The sequence below is a fragment of the Zosterops lateralis genome, assembly GCF_965231275.1.
Source record: "Zosterops lateralis genome assembly, chromosome: 9".
Lineage (NCBI taxonomy): Eukaryota > Metazoa > Chordata > Aves > Passeriformes > Zosteropidae > Zosterops > Zosterops lateralis.
In genome coordinates, this window is record NC_139769.1 from 17,295,949 (window position 1) to 17,318,525 (window position 22,577).

The 22,577-nt window shown below is 38.3% G+C and overlaps 1 protein-coding gene across 1 annotated transcript in view; it reads right to left on the reverse strand.

The window, feature by feature from the left end:
- ABCA4 (ATP binding cassette subfamily A member 4) overlaps positions 1-22,577 on the reverse strand; it is a 64,988-nt gene that overhangs the window by 15,166 nt on the left and 27,245 nt on the right. Inside the window, exons 16-32 of the mRNA XM_083868018.1 lie at positions 20,830-21,051; positions 19,253-19,457; positions 16,915-17,013; positions 14,767-14,991; positions 12,117-12,294; positions 10,686-10,817; positions 9,886-10,025; positions 8,811-8,948; positions 8,377-8,564; positions 7,331-7,421; positions 6,534-6,739; positions 6,038-6,086; positions 5,274-5,515; positions 4,722-4,846; positions 3,976-4,074; positions 2,757-2,946; positions 387-481 (exon numbers count right to left, since the gene is read on the reverse strand). Of these exons, the coding sequence (XP_083724144.1) occupies positions 387-481; positions 2,757-2,946; positions 3,976-4,074; positions 4,722-4,846; positions 5,274-5,515; positions 6,038-6,086; positions 6,534-6,739; positions 7,331-7,421; positions 8,377-8,564; positions 8,811-8,948; positions 9,886-10,025; positions 10,686-10,817; positions 12,117-12,294; positions 14,767-14,991; positions 16,915-17,013; positions 19,253-19,457; positions 20,830-21,051 (2,624 nt within the window). The remainder of the gene's footprint in view (positions 1-386; positions 482-2,756; positions 2,947-3,975; positions 4,075-4,721; positions 4,847-5,273; positions 5,516-6,037; positions 6,087-6,533; positions 6,740-7,330; positions 7,422-8,376; positions 8,565-8,810; positions 8,949-9,885; positions 10,026-10,685; positions 10,818-12,116; positions 12,295-14,766; positions 14,992-16,914; positions 17,014-19,252; positions 19,458-20,829; positions 21,052-22,577) is intronic.

The window sequence follows — 22,577 nt, forward strand, 5'->3', positions numbered from 1 at the left end:
TTCTGGGAAGCAGGCGATAATTAACCCAGGCAGATGGTCACTTTAGTGTGGTTATAGTTCTTCAGGGAGACAAAGTAGCATCTCTGCAAGGCAGTTCACTAATGCTGTGCAGAGGCACCATTTTTGTCACCATTAACATGAAATTCCATCAGTACTGACACTTAACTCTGCCTATAAAAGAGTACCTGATTATACAAATAGTTATAATTGAAAATATTTAATTCCCCTAAAATCAGCCTCTTCTAGTCTTATATCAGAAATATGGACATGGTGCTCAAATCTACAAAATACTGTGGCAAATCAGGTGTTATGCCATTATTAAATGAAAATTTCATCACCAGGTACAAAATGCCACATGTGAAAAAGAAATAGAGATTCATCCCTACCTTCCCTTTATCAAAGTAGGATATGTTTTCACCAGAAAATCTGAAATATTTCTGCGGGTCAGATCTTGAAGAATTTCTGTGCTGCGTTGCACTCTCTGGCAAGAAACAAAAACCTAATCAATCACAATGAAGTTTAGAGTGTCTCAAGCTATTAAGTGCTTGCCAGGAAAAGAGAAAAAATAGTTTTGGATTAGAGAAAATTCTCAGGTTCATAGTATCACTGAAAGAGAGTGGGTCAATCCCTCAAGCATAATTTCTAGCCTGAACATCCTTACTTTACTAAGACTTTATAAGAAATCAATATGTTTGCGATGCATGACACAAAACAGTTGCATGTCACTTTGAAACAGGCATTTACAACAAAGGTCAAGGTTGTCCAAGGCTTTTTCTTCAATCTAAAAGTAGGAAAATTTTCAAATTCACTGAAGCTCAAGAAAGAAAGAAAGAAAGAAAGAAAGAAAGAAAGAAAGAAAGAAAGAAAGAAAGAAAGAAAGAAAGAAAGAAAGAAGTTTTCTATGATTTAGCAACTTTAGGTAAAAAATAATTCAAAAAAATTCACCTTCACCAGCACATTAGATAGGTCAAAGGAAATTTACTTTTTTTAAAATATTAAAATGATGCCACACGACAACTTTATTGAGTCTTTTATAAATTAGATTGCTGTGAAATGCAAGACCTCACACTCCTGAGTTTATCCCAAGGTAGAATACACTTTAAGAGGCTCCTGGGCAGCTTCAGATGGCAAAGCTTGCAACCTGAAATCATCTGATAATGACCTAGAATGTAAGTCTAATGAACTTTCCCGAAGTTCCTGCACTTGTCCACAGAGAGTACTAGATGACACAGAAGACACATTAGAGATGTCCAGCTGATTCTAGACAGGAAGACTAGTAACATCCCCATAGTGCCTTTGTCAACTGAGTTGTCTTTGCTTAAACATAATTCTATTGACAATTATTTACACTCTGTGGCTTTCCTGGACACTCAAGTGAACTGCTTCTTTCTGACAAGTTATAAAAAACGATAATATCCTGCAAAATTATCAGGATAATATTATAATAAATACATTTTATTTAGAGGACTAGAATCCCCACAAACAACAACAAAAAAATTGCATCTTACTTGGAATTGAAGTTTTAGACTAAAGGTCTCCGAAATACATTAGCATGCAATCAGCAAAATTCAACTGTGTCTGTTGGACAGGGATTACTAAGAAATCAGAAATAACTTGAGATGCTGTAAGTTATATAACCTCTATCAATTTATTTTTTTTCTTCATAAACAGGAATTCTAGAGATATTTAAAACAATTTTGTTGTGTGAACAGTGATAGAGAAATCAAAGCAAGCTGAATCAGTGTTTTCAAGAGATTGTGTCATGGAAAATGGTATAGTCACCACCCCTGGAGTGTTCAAAAATGTCAAGATGTGGCACATGGGGTTGGAGTGGTGAAGATGGCAGTGCTGGGTTAACAGCTGGACTCGATCTTAGAGGTGTTTTTTAAACTGAATGATTCTGTGATTCTATGAAAATGAGAAATGTTTTAGTCATTTTGCTAGTGTGTTCAGCCCCGCAAACAGGAATATTAAAGATGAACAGTGTGCAAGGTGAGACATTAAATTAGTGAGCTACTACTCTGAGAGTGGCTGCAATTCTGTTTAACTTCTTAGAAAAACATTTATTAAATGCAAACACTGACAGGCTGTAATTTTCCTTTGCTCTTCAAAAGAGCAGGCACATTTAATAAAGGGCACTGCTAAGATCATCCATTGACAGGAGAGGAGGGAATGTAGCTCTGTTTTCCTCCATACAGCATCAGTGGTTATTAAATTACTCATCTTCATGCGCATGCATAAAAATATTCATTTTGCTAGCTTAGAACATTTCTGATAGAAACTGAAAGACATGTAAAAATTAATAATTTGGGCTTCACTGAATATTAATTTTTCCATTTTAATGAGATGACCACATTCCATGTTTTTAAAATTGTGACTTCTTTTCTTTTTTTCTTTCCTCTTTCTCCTTCCTGCCCTTCCCTCCTTTAAAGAAAGGCAACCTTCTAAACAGAACTGTTCTTTGAGGAAAAAACCCCTTAAATTATGTAACAAATTGTTGATTTTTTTGTGATTTTCTTCTACTCAAAAAGTTTGCAATCTGGATGAAAACAATAATGAAAATTTATTTCAATGTGCAAGCTTTTCAAATACCACTGAAACTCAATTTCAGATTCCAGCAAGTCTTGCTCTCTTGAAAAATAATATACTCAATTCCTTCCATGTATATTAGCATGGCAAGGTACTTAGACACTGATCCCTTTTCCAGCACTTGCCATGAAACTTTTCTACAAAGACATATGGCACAAGGATGCAACCTGTGGTGGTGGGAGGCCTCCTGCACCAGCAGGGCATTCTGGCAGCATAGTGAGTTTCTTGTGAGTGCTGCACTTGCAGGAAGGTGATGGATTCTCGGGGCTCCACTCTTGGCTCAGCAGGAGGCTGCTGAGGTTAGAATGAACAGCAGGTGTGTTCCAGGCAGTTGGCATATTATTGCATGGGTAGTTCCTGTGGAGAGGAACAGAGCTTTAAGCTGTGCAGTGACAATGGTCCATGAGAACTCACATATCCACAAAAGCACAGTGCTCTAAGCACATATTCCCTCCTCAGCCCTCATCCTGTGAGTTTTGAATAAGAAAATCATTTTAGACTATTTGGTACACACGAATAAATATAGTCTCTCCCCACATCTCTGCCAAGTTTACTGCCTTCAGCTTGCAGATAGGACACTGAAGGAACAAGGGGAATGTGTATGATCCATTAGTACTAGAAATCTGCACTGGATATATCTTTGTGAAGAAACTATCATTTTCCTTTCTCATGCAGTATCTTTTTCTCTTCTAAAATTTCCTCTTTGATTCTGCCATACCAGGTAGAGGAGAGGAATGGCAGAAAAGAGGACAACCAGAAGGATCAAATTGCTGGATATCATGGCTGGGAAAGAGTCAGGGGAAAGGGAACAAATGTTGAAGCATAGCAAGCCAGTGACAAATGGCTCCAAAGCAGGACTCACAGGCAGAGTAAGCAGGTAGGACAACAAAAACTGGAGCTCTTCTAATGTTGCCCTCACTTCAGAATGAGAATAATTTCAAATAATGGACACAGTCCTATTGTTACTTCATGATCTGAGTGATTGCTGAAGTTATTGCTTCCTAACACACCAACGGGAACTGGAGGAACCTGAAGGGACACAGACCTGGAAAGTGCCAGGGAAGCTGAGAAGATCTCAGCCAGGGTAGCTGAGAAGGCCTGAGGTCACTGACATAAATTTCAAGGTTGCTTAAGTCTCAATGTCAAGCTACATGAGCTGGTTTCCAGTCATTCATATTGAACACCGTGAATCATTCTCAATCCAGTGGCAGTGTTATCTTGCTATTTGTTTGTTACTTTTGACCCAGTATTAGATATAGCAAACAACACATCTGAAGCATTGGGTCTTGTGAAGAGTCAAGCCAATTGATTCTTGTTTTACTACTCATGTTCCACTAGAAGTACCCTGCTAGGATCTCATTCAAGAGAAATTAGCTAGCAACTTACAAAAGAGGCTGATTCTTCATGCAGCGAATTCCAAATCCTGGTTTATTCAAGAAAGCATGAGTAAGGGAGACCATTTGCTCATTGCCAGGGCGTTCATTGCTAAGGGAATAAGACAGAAGTTTCTCTATAAAATATTTTTTCAAACTATTGTACTGTACTGTAATACACATGGCAACTAGAGGACAGCAATATGGCAGTACCAACTACCCCCCTCCAAATGCTGATAATTCAATTGTTTAATTTATTCATGTAAAAACCCAGAATGTTCTGAGATGGTTGACAGGCAATGGTTCTTATATCCTAATACTAAAGTTGACTTCTGACAAAGTCCAATAGCAGCATTCTCCAAAAAAGGCTTGAATCCTCATTGCTATTCTCCCAGCACTGTCACAGTCAGTAATCAGAAGATGAAAAACATATTCTGCATTTTGATTTGCAGAGGCCTGGATCTCCTGTTAGACAGGATATGTAACTTGGTAAGTGTTGAGGTCTTGAATTTAGGTAGGAAGAGGAGAACACTGAAGTTAGAAAGACATTTGAAAGACTATTTGTTAGATGTACTAGCAGCTGTATTCTCCATGTGCACCAATTTCAAGCTATTTTAAATCTGCTGATTCCAGTGAAGTCAATCTTTACTTACATCACACAGAGTGAGAAAAAAGCAGTGAGACAAGGCCCCATAATGTTAAACTCTAGGGAGAAAAAGGTGAATGTGTGACAAATGTACTGTAAGTGATTCCTCTTACCTGAAGAAAGTAAACTGTTGTCCATAGATCCAAGGATGTAATGTTAAGGCAGGGTATTCTCCAAATGGAGGAATAATGACTGTAAGTACTAGAGCCAGCAACACAAAACTAGCAGGGAGAACAACCTGGAACAGGGGAACACAAAAACTTCACATTAGATTATTATATAAATGTTGTAGAGTGACACTGCACACACTCCATAATTTATGTAAATAAAAGAAAGCAGAAGCACACAGACCAAGTCTAGTTTAACTCCGGAAAATCAACAATTTAATTTCTAGTGCTTTTGCTTAAAATTCTGGTTGTCTGTCAATGAACTGTATTACGTTAAAAATAAAACACTGGGCTGGTAATGATGGAATCATGAACTTGGTGCAGTTGGTAGATTCCAGGCAGAAAGAAATAAAAGAAGAGGCAGAAGAGTTGGAATCATAATTGCACGGTTCCTCATTTGCAGCACCTCTATTGATTTCCACAGGGCCATCATTGCTGGAAAGACAGTGCTGAGAATGTTGTGGGAAAGACTCAAGAACAGCACAAGTCAGTCAATACCTGTGCTAGGAAGTCCTTGGAGCTGCGGGAGGCATGGTGGAAGCGTTTGATGAGCAGTGCTTTGATCTGCTGATGTATAAGCTCAAAGCCTTTGTACTGTCGGGACCCTTTGCCTTCATTTTGATCTCCTGCTCTGCCTGCTGGCATTCGAGAGGTGTCTGTAGTTTTCAGGGCGGTTTGTTCAGCTGGTTTGTTCTCAGTAGGAGTTTTGCCAAGAGCAGAACCATTTTCTTGAGTATCTCCTAGGTTAAGATGAGAAGCATCAGAGAAGACACTTTATCTTCCATACATGAAGCAGCAGAGACATTTTAACGAGGTCCAGATTTTACCAACTGTATATATCATATCTCTAGATTGTTTTAATTACAACTGTTGCACTGTGGTTGTATTTAGTGACATCATATAAGTCAACTCTCCTCTTACTCAGGAGGATGAAATATTTAATCATCTATGTAGATTATGGACAAATAGTCAGCAATGTACTTTTTATACAACTACTAAAGCTGTTGACATTTGTGTGGTCAACACTCCACTTTTATTTGCATAGTTAAGAATCTCATCCAAGATAAATACAAGCCTTTCTGCTGACTTAATCTCTTTTTTTAAGGTATCATGTCGGACCCTAAAAACAGATATTTGCTGACCAAATTTATTTTGTCAAGAACATACAGAAGATTGAAAGTTCTGAAACTCCTCTTTACAGTGTTCAGAATAAAAAGCAGTCCCAAGAACAGTAAATCAAAAACGGATTTGTGGATCCATACCTGGTTTTTGCATTTCAGGGTCAGCTTCTGCTGTCACCTTTAGGAAAACCTGCCATAGAGAAATACATTTTCTGGTTAGGAAAACAATAGTTACAATAACCTGACTTTTAGAACGCCATACATCATCATTTAGTATAAAAGAAGAAAATTTTGATAACTTTCCAGTACTTCATATTATTACACAATCAGAGGTCTTTTATGAAATAACTCAGAAAATTAATGAATGAACAAAGATAAAAAAAAAAGAAAAAAAAAAAAAAGAAGAAGAAGAAAAAAAGGATGCATTTCAGGCTATTCAGGATCCACAAAGCTACAATGAATTAAGGGTTGGATCCTTTCTCTAGCCCTTCTCAAAGATTTTTGGAGCGTGCCACAGCTTATGTGACTAGATTTTGAAGGACGTATTAGGAATTAAATGTTCAAGAACAGGAATAGTCTCAGTAAACATTTTGGTTGCTTATGGTGAGGTCAGCAGGTATTTTAATCTGTCTGTTACCTCTTCAAGTGGTGTGTCTGAAACTCCAAAACTGCTGAGTCCCAGGTCATCCAATGTTTCCTCCAGTTCTCTGAAGAGACTGGCGTAAGATCGTTGTTTAAAGTTTTTATTGGGCAAAAGATAAATGAGTTCCTGACCAATGCTTTCAATTAATTTTGCTTCTGGGATATGATGGTGGATTACTTCTGCTAGCTCATTTAGATCTCCTGTGAAAAGTCAGAACAGTGTCCATAGAATGAATATTTAACCATATGAAGCATGATTTCAAAAGCCGTTGTTTGCACTAAAAGGGTACTGCTCTATTACATAACTCAAGAGACATCTCAGTTAATTCTGCACTAGCCTGGGCTATGTTGCTAATTATGCTTTGGACCTATGTAGCAGGAAACTATTTCAGGTTTGTTAATAAAGCACAATAAAATCTTCAGGAATATCTACTTAAATTCTTCTTTTATGCAGAAAAACCAAAATTACTTTTTCTCTGAGCAAGTCTATTTCCTTGCTCTTAGATATGCTTCAGTTTTCATTAACAAATGACACAAAACTCTATGCCACACTTGTAAAGCACACAAACTTCCAGTTCATTATCTATACCTGAGACCACATGTACACAAAAATGGGTCAATGGTAAGCAAAATCACAAAGAACACTTACTAAATTCACAATACAATACAATACAAACGTTAGACACAAGGACCAAATAAATGGGTCTTGTCAGCACTGATCTGTAAGACAAGATTGCAGCACAACAGCAGACATAGCCATGTGCTGGAATGCTGAACCATCCTGCTTCTTACCATCCAGTTCCAGCTCCGGAGCTCCTTCTTCACCCCTGTGCACACAGCTGGAGCAGGAGCAGGAGCACTGAGAGCCACAGCTACAAAATGACTACCATGGACAAGCAAGAGATAAAAAGATTAAAGTGCTTCAGACATATTCAAAACAGGATATAAAGATTGTCAATATTTGAACAGCTTGAGTCAATGAAAAACATGTCATATCCAGAGCATCTTGAATATAGTCTACTGAAAATCATCTGAAGACAGGATTAAGCAATGCAGAAAACATAAATCCATCTGCACAAATCAGTTGTAAACTGCATACAAATACCTGAGGGAACGCAATCAGCAGAGGCTGTGATTGTACAGATTGTGTTGCTACTAGGACACACTATTTTGACAGAAAGAACCCAGAACCTTACTTTTCAAAGGCTGGCTTAGCCATGCATAAATGTAAACTTTTCTAGTGTCTCATCTACTTACCAGACTATCTAAGGTTTAAAATCAGTGTACTGCAGAAGCAAGAATCAGAAAGGACAAAGGCAACTTGAGAGTTGGGGTTTTCAGCCTGGAGAAGGGAAGGCTCCAGGGAGACCTTAGAGACCCTCCAGCACCTAAAAAGGGCTACAAATGAACTGGATAGGGACGCTTTACAAGCATGTAGCACTAGGACAAGGGGGAATGGCTTTAAACTGAAAAGGGGTAGATTTAGATTGGATATTAGGAAGAAATCCTTTACTGTGAGGGTGGTGAGGCACTGGAACAGGTTGCCCAGAAACGCTGTGGAAGCCCCACATCTGGAAGTGTTCAAGACCAAGCCAGATGGGGTTTGAGCAACCTTGTCTAATGGAAAGTGTCTCTGCCCACAGCATGGGGGTTGGAACTGGATGATCCTTCAGGTCCCTTCCAACCCGAACCATGCTAATATGATATTCATAATTACATAATCATATGATTAACTGCAGTTTTGTATGAACTGTTAAGCAGTACTTAATTGTTATTTACCTTGGTGCAGTGAAAGCATTATTCAGAGCACATGTGCAGTGGAGGGGATTCATACTTACTGCAGCTCTTCCCATTTTTGTGGTTCTCATTTTGCGAACAAGGGTGAGATAAAAGCCAGAGCCAAAACAGTTCTTTAGGAATACAGGAGAGCCTGAGCAGAACAGTTTCCCTTGGGATATGATGGCTACTCTGTCTCCAAGGATGTCTGCCTCATCCATATGATGGGTTGATAGGATAATAGTTCTGCCTAGAAGGAACAAGGAGGAATGTTCAAGGCATGAACTCTCTCTGGAACTCAAAACTGTGTTTAGCTTTTTTTTGGCAATTATTTCTCTCCAGCAAAGCCAGTCCTAGGTTTGCCACAAAAGAGTCTTGTTAGCTTATGTTAATATCCCACTACTCATGACAGTTTACACAGCAGGCCCATATTGCATCTATGACAAGTTTAAAAAATCCCACCAAAAAAATCTGGTTCTACTCTCAAATCTCTTACCTGGGCGATATTTCAGCAGAAGATCCCAGATAGATCTCCTGGAATACGGATCAACTCCAGAAGTGGGTTCATCCAAGACTACAACTTTTGCTTCACCCACAAAAGCAATGGCAACAGACAGTTTCCTTTGCATTCCACCTACCAGAGGACAAACAAATCCAGGCATGTAAGACGTGTTATGTAAGTGGCAGGGATGTAATTAACATTGTTTTTTTGGTGTGACGAAAACCAGCTACAAATGAAACAAAACCTGTCCTCAGACACATATCTGCAAAGATAAATTAATAGTAATTTTTCTTCTGAAATTCAAAAGAGGTTGTTCAATTTTTTTTTTTTAATATATATTTTCCATCTACACATTGCATTTTCTGCTTCTTGCCAGAATCAAAAGCAGAAAGATATGAGGTTTTCATGTTCTTTCACGAAAACTGACCAACTTTTATAGTTGCAATCAGGACAAAGTAGTAAAAGAACAGCTGGCTGTTTATTCAAATCAGCCTTCAAATCTGAAAGTGAGAGTAGTTCAAATGTACTATGTGCATTTGTACCTTTGGATCGGAAGGAACTACTACCAAATAATACAGTATTATAGAGCACTGATCCAGTGGGGCAGCATGATAGTATAGTATTTAATTTGCCTTGAAATAATAGAAGGTTGTATTTTGGTTTGTTTCTTATATTAACCAGTTTTTTGTATATATTTATTTAAAACTAATGGCTTCAAGTATATTTGAATTTGTTGTATATTTATAAGACAGAGAAGCTTTAAGGACAGGTTGTGCCAGCTTTACTACTTGTACAGTCCCATTTACTCCTTGAAATGAAAGCATCTCCCCAGTGCACATTGGCACGTCAGAATACAGCTTCAAATATATAACTTGACCAATAATTGCCCAAAGGCCAGGTAAGATGGGGCTGTGAGCAGCCTAGTCTAGTGGAAGGTGTTCCTGGCCATGACAAGGGGTTGGAACTAGATAATCTTTAACATCCCTTCCAACCCAAACCATTCCACGATTCTATAAGGGACAAAGAAAAGGCAGCAGGACAAAATATCTTAGAAAATTCTTGTAAGCACCTGACAAATTCTGAGCTTCTTCATTTCTTTTATGGATGAGGCCCATGTCTTCTAGCATTGTTTCCATCTCTTGCTCAGCTTCTTCTCTGGATCTTCCTTTCAGTTGAGAATAAAACAAGATGTGCTCTGCTACAGTAAGACTGTGACATCAGACAGAAAGGCAAGAAGGCACATTAAATGAATAAGCCAGTTTTTATCCCAAGTAGCAATAAATTCTCTCTAGCTTTATTTTGCTAAAGGAAGAGAGGTTGCATTACCCTAAAGGATCTTCTTTGGGATCAACACACTTCACTTGGAGGTCATAGTCTCTTTCTTTGGCTTTTCAAAGCAGAACCTGCTACTAAAGGAACAGGTATAGCAGGCATCACACCATTCATTTATGGGAATAAAATGGAAAAGAGTCTGCTGTTGAGATGAACATAAACTAATGAAGTGAAGCTGGAAATCACCAGAGAAGGCAGTAAGGGGTTGAGTGGTAGTAGGAAATGGGCATAAAAATATCCTACTTTTGCACTGTCAACTCGAATTTTTTTCCTTTAGTAGTCCTAAATTACAGTGCACGAACCTCCAAGATAACTCTTTCTAAGCTACAGTACAACAGAAAACACCAGGAGCATTGTTATTTGTTCCCAGTGAAATGATGCAGGAGATTTCTCTTGCAGGATGTTATGTTAAGAGATGAAGTTCGTCTGAAATACATCTGCTGCTAGCACAATAAGAGAAACAACACAGGCTTTGAGGATTCTCATGCATGGAGACTGGGATGCTTCCTCTTGAAGCCAGTTTGGAGTGATACTCACTGATTGAATAAGATGTTGTGCTGAGGGCACATCCCCAGTCTGTGCCGAATGGAGTCCATGTGAGTCTGGATGTCCAGGCCGCCAACCAACACAGTTCCAGACGTGGGTGGGAAGAGGCCTGTCAGTATCGACCTGGGAAAACAAAAGGAGGAAATTCTCCCTCTCCTCTCTCTCTGTGCTAGATAAAGAAGCTACATGACACAATTCCACTAGATGGAGCATGATGACTTCTCACTATAGGCCTTGATGAAACAACTCCAGAGAAAAGCATGTATGTAAGTACTCTTGATCTGCTACAGAGAATCCGACGGATCTGTTAACATAATTTTTGATACAACTATCTATATGGTTTTGGCTTCCATTAAGAAACAGTTATAGTTCAGCACGTTATATATAAATGTGCCTAAAATGAACCTCAGTAGGATGAGAAAAGAATAATGGTGTGAGGTCTCTGGCCATGCTGACTCATGCCCTAAATCTTTATTTTCTGTAAACTAGAAGACCAAATGTTATGTTGCAAATGGGTAGCATCTGTTAATAGATTTGGGTGATTAGTGGATTTTTCAGTTAAAAAAAGTTCAAAACAATAAAAAATTTTGTTTTTATCAAAAGAATAAACCCCCTCAAATTTACAAAACATTTCAGCAGATTAGGATGCTTTTATTTTGGGTTGAACATATTCCTCGTGAAACAATTTTAAAAAGTAAAAGGCAATTTTAAGTGCCTTTGAAATAACACTGTTTTAATTGAAAAACCCTTAAGTATTCTGCTGAGAAAAGTCATAATGAAACACATTCAATTCTTTCAACATTTAGTGAACTTGTCACATATTTATAAAACGTTTTGTTCACCAATGAATCCTATTTTGCTAAATAAGGTTCTGTATAAAGAAAATTAAACACCTTTAAAGTCCAGCTTCCTAGGATGCTAGGTTTCTAGAACTAGAGGAATATTTCAATCTGGATATAGATCTTGCATGTGTGTAGCCATTTTATTTAAAGAGTGCCTGTATTTCATACTCCTTTGCACACAGACCAATAGATGTGACCAACCTAGAGCCAGTTAGAGAAACCAAGAACATGTGGAATGTAGTGGCTTGCAAATTTTCAGCTCTTTCAGCCAGAAGATCCTTCTCTTTCTTCACCTATGGTAGTTTAGCCATGGGAAACGAATTCTAGGGGAGAGAATTGCTTCCTTCTCTCTGGACTTTCACTTGTTTGTGCCATGCATTACTTCCCTCCCAGGGCTTTAGCTAATCCAGAATGTTTTCTTTATGCCTAGGGGCAGCATTTCCCTGTCTGGAAAAGGCCTAATACTGTGCATCAAGCCAGCTTCAGGAGTGGTAGAGAGACAAGGAAAGAGTGAAAAGAAAGGACTGCTCCAGCAAAGAGCACTGCCCTGGATGTGCTTCTTGTGAAAGAAGAGACTTACATGGTAGTTGTCTTTCCTGCTCCATTGTGACCAAGGAAGGCTGTGATCTGACCCTCATAAAAAGTAATATTTATCCCATCTACTGCTGGTTTGGGCCTGTTCGCAAAAATCTTCACCAGGTCCTGAATGCACACTCCTGGAATCAATCCTGTTGGCTCAGGCTCAAAGAAGGTATTCACTTGAAAGGCAAGAAATCAAAAATAAAAAAAGAATAAAAGCACCTGTTTTAATCCTAATTCTGATGATGACAACACATCAGTAAATGCAGAAGCAAAAGCACATACCCGGCATAATTCAGCATCATGTTCCAGGGCCAGATTCCCCAACTCCCACTGGTACAAAACTAAGGCCAGGTTTCTAACTGCAGTGCAATTCATTTAAATTCACCCTCATATCTATGACAGGAGAAGCTGAGCTGAAAATTGTGGTGGTCTGTGGAGAGGTAACTCATTGGACCAGGGGAAGCTGAACATCTTTTCTGTTCTCATTGTGTAGCAGGAAGATTATTTGGAATCGTTTTCTGGAAATACTTAGATAGGCTGAAAGATTACATTAAACAAGCAGCAGGTTGCCTTTCTAGCTGGGCTGAAATCTGCCATTCAAATAATCTCCCCAGCTGTGCATTCTTTGACCATGATGCTTTAAAAACCTCCCCCAAGCACAACACAAACAAAACACAACAACAACAAAAAATCTCCTTTAATCCTGGTAGGTGAAATTTACCCCATTGCTGAGACCAGGTCAAGATTTAGATAGGACCTAACATGAGCCCTACATGAGATGGATCTACATCCTTTCTCTCAGGATTAAAAATGCATTATTGCAAATAGCACCATCAGGACATTTTATTGCACCAGCTTCTAGACAAAACAAACTTCCTTTGAAGTAAATTAAGCCCTTGGGCAATGTGAATTATGGAAGTTGAGAAACTGAAACTAAAGACCCTGTCCACTTTTGTTTACACAGAATGCTTTAGGCTTTGTAGGAAAGCTTATTTTGCAATTGTAGTTTACTTAATTTGTTCAGTACCCAGCAGGCCTGTGTGGAGAGCAGCCAATGAGATCTGGGTGAAACCAGCCCCACATCCATCAGTGGCTTGTGTGACTAGCATTATTGTCACCAACAGTACTCAGGAAAAAGTTCCAAATTTGTTGTGTATGAGAGAGCTGTGTATATTACAGAACACCTTCAATAATCAATACAGAATAGGTAGCATTACTCTAGATAAAATTATGTTCATTAATAACTTTTTTTTTGGACTTGTGAAAAGAACCTATGTTTCCATTTATCTTGCTGGGACAAATACAAACATCTCTGTATTCACAAAAGTTCACATGGAGTGTGGCTAGATAGTTATGCGTATAATGGCAATTGAAGCATCTTCCTTGGTTTTATATGTATCATAAGCTTAGATCATATTTGTCTGCAAGACTCACTAACAAGTTGTCAGGCAAATTCTCTGATGATCTCCCCCAGTATCTGCTTTGCATCACCCGAAGGACACTGGTGGAGGGTTGAGCTCCCTTTTTTGTGATTCATATTTCTCCATTTTGATTCTATATCCTCACTTTCATTGAACTGTACTAGGTCTCCTCTTGGCTTCTCCTCACACCTCCCAATTCCTGGGTGGCTGAAAGGGAAGACAGGCTTTTTTGTGCAGTGACAGGCAGAAAGCTCTTCCTTTGTGGCCATGGAGCAGCTGGAACCTGGGAACTAAGGAGTAAAGCACCAAAAAGATAAGGCAGTACTAGGAGAAGATTGGCTGAAATAACCTTTAACCTCTGCCTGTCTTTTTCCTTTGAAGTCCTGCCCTGTTTCTATTCACCCTGAATGCATGTTTTCAGTGCCTAGTGAGGAGCTCTGATGGCCCCACTTTTATCTCTTGCCTTTCAAGAGTCAGAAAGGCCTCAGAGCTGCCTGTAGCAGTTACTTGCACTACAGAATCCACACGCATTCCTCTGAGCATCTCATACAGAAAACTCCTCTGGCTCACCACAAAAGAAGACATTGGGGCTTGAAAACAAGACAGGTCATTCAGGAATTCTTAGGTGGTGGCTAATGTCAGCATCAGAAAAGGCTGCAGACAGACACACAGAGCACTTCAGATAAATCCCTTTGCAACCAGCCTTTTCCTACTGATGTAAAACACACTAAAGATAGGGAAAGAAAAGGAAAAAAAAAAAAAAAAAAAAAAAAAAAAAAAAAAAAAAAAAAAGATGGATGGGACTAAGAGGGAAGAACATTCCCCTCAACGTATTTTAGCATATTTTTATTGAAGTCATGGCTCTGTTTAATTTTATAAAGTCAATGCATGCATCTCTGTGCCTCAGCATGAAAACTAACTTGCCAAAGAAGCAGCCTGCATTTGCATGATAAAAAAAAAAAGTTAAGGAACTCTTCTGGAAGGCAGCTGTCTTATGTGTAGTGGCTAAAATATTCTAAGGGATGATGAATGTAGAGGAATAAATAAGAGTTGATGTCTCTCTTGTGCTTAGCTATGGGAGTTACATGCTATCACCTTCTGGGCTCCTACTGGCTCTTGTAGCTTGGCTCCAATCACTCCTGTGTCCTGTGTCACTCCTGTCTAGTTTGTTATGAAGTACAATGAGTAGAGTGTCTCAGAAGTACTCAGGTTGCTCTCTTTCCTTACTATTAATTTCATCTTTGTCCTGGACATCTGTCTTAGGCTTCCCCTGCTCGCCGGGTTCTTTTTCTCGTTTGTGTTTACATTGTTTGTTTTTACCATCCTTCTTCCCCTGGCTGTCACTCTTTTCTTCTGTTTTTTCAGGTTCTTCAGATTTATTTGTGTTGCTTTCATTTTTTTCCCTTTCCATGGTCTTCTGATCCACACAGCCTTCTGCCTCTGGACTTTTTTCTGTATAAACCAAAAGTAATCAAGACTTAATTAACAAAAAATTAATATCCTCTTATCTCTAGGGTATTTTGAGGAAAAGAAAATAGCCCTAAGCATTGAGCTTTTCAAGGTCATTAACCCTCAGTGTTTTACTCAGGTTAGGAATACAGCATTCAAAACCATCTAGCTTAAAATTTGCTTCATGGTGTCAAGATCAGATATTTAAGGAAAATGACTGACAATTTTGAAATTGTAGACTCACAATAAGATCCTGACTAGTATTAGGTACATGTTTTACATTTTATCCATGCAACTCTAGATGAAGTTCTCATCACATGAGGAGAAAGACCATACAAGCATTTCCTAGATGTATAGGGAGTGAGAGGAATTGGAAGAAAATTAAAAGGTTAAATGAAAAACAAATTGCTAAATTGCTACTTAGATTAAGAGCACCCAGCCAAAATGATTGAGTTGGTATTGATTTCTAAACAAGAATTTCTGACTCTCCAGTTTGTCTTAGACATTGCTACCATAAAGGAAAACAATTGCATTGGGTCAGGCTTAAAGCAGGAAGAAGCAGGAGCCCCTGAACAGACTGTTTACATAACACAAATTCAAGCCTGCAGTCTAGAGTGAAACTAGCACAACTGTAATTTATCAGATGGCCTAGGACTTTTTTTTTTTGTTCTGAAACTTCACCATTACTTTCTGCTGTAAGTAATTTTAGCCCACAAAACTGTATAAAATTACCTGGTGCACCAATAGCAAAAATGTCAAAATGGGGGGAATACAAGAGTGCACTGAGAGAAATAAACTTTAGAAGTACCAAGATCATTTACCAGTTTAGCTTCATTTTCAGACATGAATTTATATGCTCTGACATTTCTTATCCAGTTCTCCTCTCAAAACATGAACCAGTTAGGATTAATTACCAAAATGCTCAGTATTATCCTTGAAGAAAAGATTTGTGAAAAGTTCCACAGCTGTTCAAGTAAGCTGAGTCACTGAAGAGTCTTAGTTCTTCAAACAGGTAAGAATCACAGTCTCCTACTAAAGAGTTAATCAGAGATGACCTTTCTGACTGTCCCTGCTTGAGATAACCCAGGACAATGCTTGTAGAAAAGAGGATGAAATAATGATCAGCACAATCAGGCTACTTGAGATAATAGAATAAATTAGATCAGAAATTATTTCCAAAGAAATCCAGTTCAATCCACAAAAAATAGGGCCAATTCAGATCATGGCAACTATCTCTGAAGATGGAGATTTCACAACTTTTATGAACAACTTGTTCCAGTGTTCTATCTACCTTCAAATAAATACTTTTTTCTTTAAATCGAATCTGAAATCCCGTTTTCCAGCTTACATCCATTGCCTCTCATGCTTCCACTAGACTCATCTGAGAAGTGTAGCTCTTTTGAGCTCTTTCTCTTCAGGCTGAGCAGACCCAGCTCTCTCAGCATCTCCTATGTTACACTCTCCAGCTCCTAATCGACTTGCTGGCTCTTTACTGAGTTTATTCACATTGGTACAAGGGTGGCATAGATTATGATCTTGCTTAGAAACAGAAAATAAACAGACTTAAATTAGTGTCAAACTAGACAGAAAAGAGTCAGGTTTAGAAAAGTAGGGAATCTCAATGTAAGATTAACATTTCATGGATGTTGTGCTGAGCAGTAAGAGCTCCTTGAATGTCTCAAAAGGTGTTGGTTACAGAGCGGGAATTGGATGCTGCTTGTTAAGCCAGGCTTTAAAGGCTCTCAGAAGGAACAGTGACTCATCTCTATTGACTCCTAAACCATTCCAAGTTCAAAGGCACTTGCCAAGACTCTCAGTGTATGGCAGTCTCTCACCTTTGCAGCAGCCTAGATAATGGAAATATTATGCAGTTACTTTTAAGCAGATCAATGAAGTCTAAAAACCCAAAGTTTTAAAAGAACTCACCATCAGCAGTTGCTGTTTTCTCAGCTTCTTGGCTTCTGGAGCCAAGCCAATAGGATTGCAGCACAGGGAAATACCAAGGCTGTGGTAATCCATAGTCCCCTAAAACAAAAATAAGTAGGTAAAGTGCACTTCATAACCTCATTCTGCAATAGGCACAGATTCATATTAGAAAAGTCTAATTATGAACACTTGCAGTCCTAATGTTGCATATCAGAAGATCAAACCATGTACCAAGTACCTGACAGAACAGATTTTGTTCACAGATTTTTACTTTTTTTTTTTTTTTTTTTTTTTTTTTTTTTTTTTTTTTTTTCTTTTGGACAGCAGCAAAATATTCAGAAAATGTGATGTGACTTACCTTACCTTGTCTTAAGTAGAAAGTGGTTTAATTGCAGAATGAAGCTATTCTCTGAATCCTTACCAACCAGGCAGCAGCTCACTGCTTAAGATGGGATCCTAGTCTCACTTAGAGACTTTACTTTCTTTCAATACCCACTTAACACCTGAGGGTTGACATGACTGAAAAGCTTTTTAAATTTACTCTTATTACCCTGGGGTGGAATTTACAACTGGTAATGAGAAAAGACACTCTGACTGTTATTTCATCACACAGGGTTTCAGTAAAAGTGACAACAGTGTAATCCTCTTCTTAAACAAAAATGGGCTTTTTTAGTTACAGGTTAATTCAGTTTGGATAAGAGACAGCACAATAACATTACCAGATCTTGGCAGGTCAGGTCAGAGTTACTGGAAGTCAACACTGCTGTCCTGGATCATATTGATTTATAGATTGCAGGAATTTGAGCTTCTATGTTTAAAACTGACATCTTTGTGAACCCAGACATTATTGGCCTTCTGCTACTTATTCAAAATAGGCAAGGAGGATCTGTGATACTCATTGAAAGATGGTCAGTTTTATTAATTGAAAACCACTGCTTATGAAAGTGTCTGCTTACTTCTGAATAAACAGAAACTACCTGTGTTTCAGCCAACCACTTGTACTCCTATTCATGCACAGAAATGCCCTGTCTGCATTCACAAACAGTTTGCCTTGTTATGGACTGGATTATTCCCCTCTGAAACTGGTGGCTAAAACAACAGCTTCTCATTCAGGATGAATGCAAAACCTCAGTGAAATTTGTTATGAAGCAAAAAGCCAAAGGGCCATCTTGCCAATGGGTAGTTTGCTTCAGAGCAGATGAGCAGGACTAGAGCCAATAGGGTTCAAAGAATTATCCAGGGAATTCCTGTAGTAACCTCAAAAAGTATAGCATTGATTTGGCAGGGCTGCATATGTGTGACAGAGAAATGCTGTGAGAAATTCTACAGAAACAGAGCAGCAGAAAGACAAGACAGAGAAAATATTGGGAGGAAGTGAAGCTACTAAGTATAAGCCCTGAAAGATATTACTTTTTTGTAAAGTGCTGACAGAAGAAAGATAAATTCCATCTATGAATGAAGAAATTTCTGTTGTTTAATTTCTGATACGTTCATGCAAATAGTCATTGTCCACTCTTCTTAAAACAGAGTTGCGGAAAAGGAAATAAGGAAAAGGAAAAAAAAAAAATAAAAAAGCTATCTTCCGAGAATATCTTCTGGAACTGCAGTTCACATACAGGAGTAATAAATAAATGAAAAGAAAGCTCCCTTGCTTGTACAACATAAGAGTTGGCAGTTATTATATTGTAACAATATTCAATATGAAGCAAGATAACCATGTAAGCTAGGAGGACAAATAATTTTTTCACACAGAAGGTTCCAGAATTTTGTAATTGATAACAAAGAAAATCCTTTTGTGACTTCATACTAGAATAATTATTTCCATTATGAAATAGAATAAATCCACACAGGAACTTTCACAACTGCCAATGACACAGCATGTATCTTAGGAGACAGTACCATCCTTTTAAGAAACAGTTTGCACAATGTGGCAAAGTATATATGTGAACTAGAACTGTCAAATCTATATTTTTAAAAATTTAAAGAAATCTCACTAGAAATGGTTGAAACTTTTCTAAAGAAAAGCATGCACACAAATTGGATTTTGACAGATAATTTTTTGTAGATTAATTTTCTATTTAAATTATGAAAAGGACTAGAAATCATATCCTCCTTTTTTACTATTTCTTCCTTCTTCATTCTTTTCAGAAATAAAACAGGAGAGAGAAAAAAGAAAGAGAGAAAAATCCTTAATAAATCAGTGGTGCTACACTGGACAAGATTCATAATTTACAAGGTCAAACACCCTGTTTCTGCCAGTGAAATACACAGAGCCTGGTTAGACTAACACAGTTTACAGCAACAACCACTACTTTGTATGAATAAGAAACTGACGTACCTGGAAAAACATTATCAAGATACCAAGAAAGTATTCCATAGAGAAAAGCATCAAAAAGCATCATGGTAATGGAAAGAAGGAAACTATATTCATCTCCTTCCAAAGGACTGGTTCTGATGTTACCCCACTGTAGGCCAAGACCTTGTTCTTCATAGCGTGACAAGTATTCCGTACCAAACCCAAAGGCTACTTGAGAAAGCAAACTCTGGAATAAAGGAAAAATGACACTTAGCACTATAGGGGGACACTTTGTAAAAAAGTACAAAAACAAATAAGCAAACAAAAAAAGTACCACCACAACAACAAAACAAAACAAAAAACCTAAAACAAACCAAAAAAACCCCCTGACTTTCAGGGACTAGACTTTAAAATTGCCTCACAAAGGACATTAGAAAAGTTGTTTCACTTTTTTGCTGGCCTGTAATGTTTAATTTTCTTCAATTCTAATCAGTATTTAGCTATAATTGACTGAATTCAACCTTGCCTGTACTTTCTTTAACTACTAGGCAATCCTCACATATTGTTTTTTTTCTTATTAATGTCTGTTTGGAAAATACTATAGGTGCATCTAGAAATTTGCAGTGTACACGTTTGACTACCTAGGTGAAACAAAGTATTTTCTGAGTGTATGAGGCAGGGCCACTCTGAGTAACATGACAGAAAGTACACCAGATGGTCAGGATATGGAAAACCACAATGCTTCCCCTGTCATGTTTGCTCACTGATTCTAACACAACAAACTAATAAACCAGTAGTTTATACTTAGTTTATAACTTTAGACACTTAGATACAGCTTTGGCAGTGTTTTGTTTTCTTTTTCCTTTTTCCTTGTATTTCCTAGCACAAGAAGAGAAGTTCCTTTACCTGTGCTGTTAGAATGCTTGGTAAAAATGGGGAGACTGGATTCAAACACCTGCTCCCTTTCCTGACTCATTGGGCAACATAAAATCAACCTGAATCATTGTGTAAGATCATGGTTCCATCTCAAAAAACAGCAAGAGGTTTCCAGCTCCCCTGACTTGTTCAGTACCTTACCTAAAATGGAAGAGAACCAACATGGATGCCCTGCATGGAGAATGTCTACAACTTGTTAGATGAAAGGTATTTCTCAGAGCTTTGGCACTGGTGTTCAATTCCTAAGTCTATGGTTCATGTAAAGAAGGAATGGGAACCTGAGGTCTTTTCATCTTTAGACATAAGGTGTTAACTAGGTTATAGCACATGAGAAAGATAACTGTCCCCATTTTGTGAACTGCCTTTATTAAACATACCAGAAGTTAGATTTGCTTTGATTTATAAGGAAATATTCAAAATATTTTAAACATTTCAGTATGCTAATTTCCCAGAGTTCAAAACATAAAATAAATTTTATTGAATTTTCTAAAAGCTATGAAGATATCTCTTGCACTAGGCCTGCTAAAGGCCACATTTGCAATCCTTTATTATTTAAGAGAGATTTGGAGGTCTCCCTCTCTGAGTCAAAAAAGCCAAGAGGAAGGGGTGTGCAATACTTTGTGATTCACATATAGGCTGTGAGAAGGGGAGCAGAGTTGCCATAGAACCAGTGAAAGGCTTACTGCTAGGATCTTCAGATTAACAGTCAGACGGTCTTGCCAGACAAAGCAGATGATGTGGGGAAGGTACAAGGTGAAGTAGATGACTCCACTGCAGGCAGCTGCCAGATTTGCTTTGGAGAAGAAGGTGCTGAACAAGAAACACTGCATTATGGTAGCTGTGGTGAAGGTCAGTAGGAAGAGAAAGAAGAGAAGTGGATTGCTATAACGTAGCACTTGTCCACGCTGTAAGCAAAAGGAAAACAGAAACATTTACAAATATTGCTGCTTTCTGCTAGCAGGAAAGGTCAGAATTGCTATTAACATGTAACAGGTAAAGAGTAATAAGCCAGTCTTTCTCACCTAATATGACTTCTAACTCTCCCGGGTATTAGTTTCAACAACTGAGGTCATTACAATAACAAATCCTTCATCTAACCTTATCCCTGCTCTTGGATTGTGACTTCAGGTTACTACAACTGAATGAACAAAAATCATAACTGATGGAAAACAGACATTCTGTCCCTGTCTTAATAAGTAAATGATTCCAAGCAAGATCTACCTCCTCAGAAACTCATGCATTTTAAATAAAACTATTTGAAATATTACAATAAACTTTCATTTATCTCTTCACACCATCCTCAATTCACTTGCTTAATGTGAAGAAAAAACAATGTAAAAGTGGTACAAAACTTATCTTTAAAAAACCCACAATAAAACCACAGGAAAATGATGAAGTTCTGCACCTGGACGTTATTCAAATAGAAGCATATCACATCTGAGGAACTCAAGTGCAGTTTCTCAGAGATTATTCTTGTGTATTAACTGATACACTAGGTGAATTTTTATTGACCTTTCTTCATTAGAGCTTTTGTGGATTAAATGCTCCCTCTCGAGAAGAGCAGGGACTGCTTCCAATCATCTATGTAGTCCTTAAAACCAACGTTGAGACCTATTTATTAGCTCAATTTACATAATGCTCAAACAGGTCTTTAAAGCTGCAAATAGGTCTCAGCATTGTTGCAACATCCCACTGTGTGGTGGTGTGTGTTTGAGTTTTCTGAAGTTCTGTATGGTTTTTGTTATGTTTTATATTTGTTTAAAAATGGTTTATTCCTGACACCCCTTTCCCACACCCCCTGATGGTCTTCTCCCTGAGAGATACTCTGTCAATCACCCTGTTAGATCTGGAAGATTCGGGGCAAAAAGCCATGGGATTCGTTCTGGGGAGAGGGCAACACCTTTTTCCTTTGTTCTGTTACGTTCCCCTGTTCTGGGTCACACTCCCCCTTCCTTGCTATTGGTTCTGGGTTCTCCTTTCCGGGAGAACGCCCTCCGAGTTCAAAAGGGGAAACCCGAAGCCCAGACCCCGCCATTTGCACGGATAAGGATAAAGCCTGGTAAAACCTAAGCAAGAGCCCACTCTTTTTCTTCCACGCCGTTGATCCTGCTCCAGCCTGGATTCCAGACCTGCCAAAACCTCCATCTTATCACACACAGGGCAGAGCTAGCTGGTGGGCAGCCCTGAAGCCGTGATACCACTGGGCATTAGAGGCTGATTTATCATCAGGGATGCCATGTCTCACAAGTATGTATTTACAAAGGTGCCACACACTGGCATAGTGAAATATAGGGAAAAAAGTGAATTACAGGTACAAGAACATTTCTCTCTGATATTAATTACTTCCTGATTTCTAATTAAAGCAGTGTGACAAATAAAGCAATCTTTATCTATCCACCCAAGCTGCAATGGAAACACCAGGAACTACAAC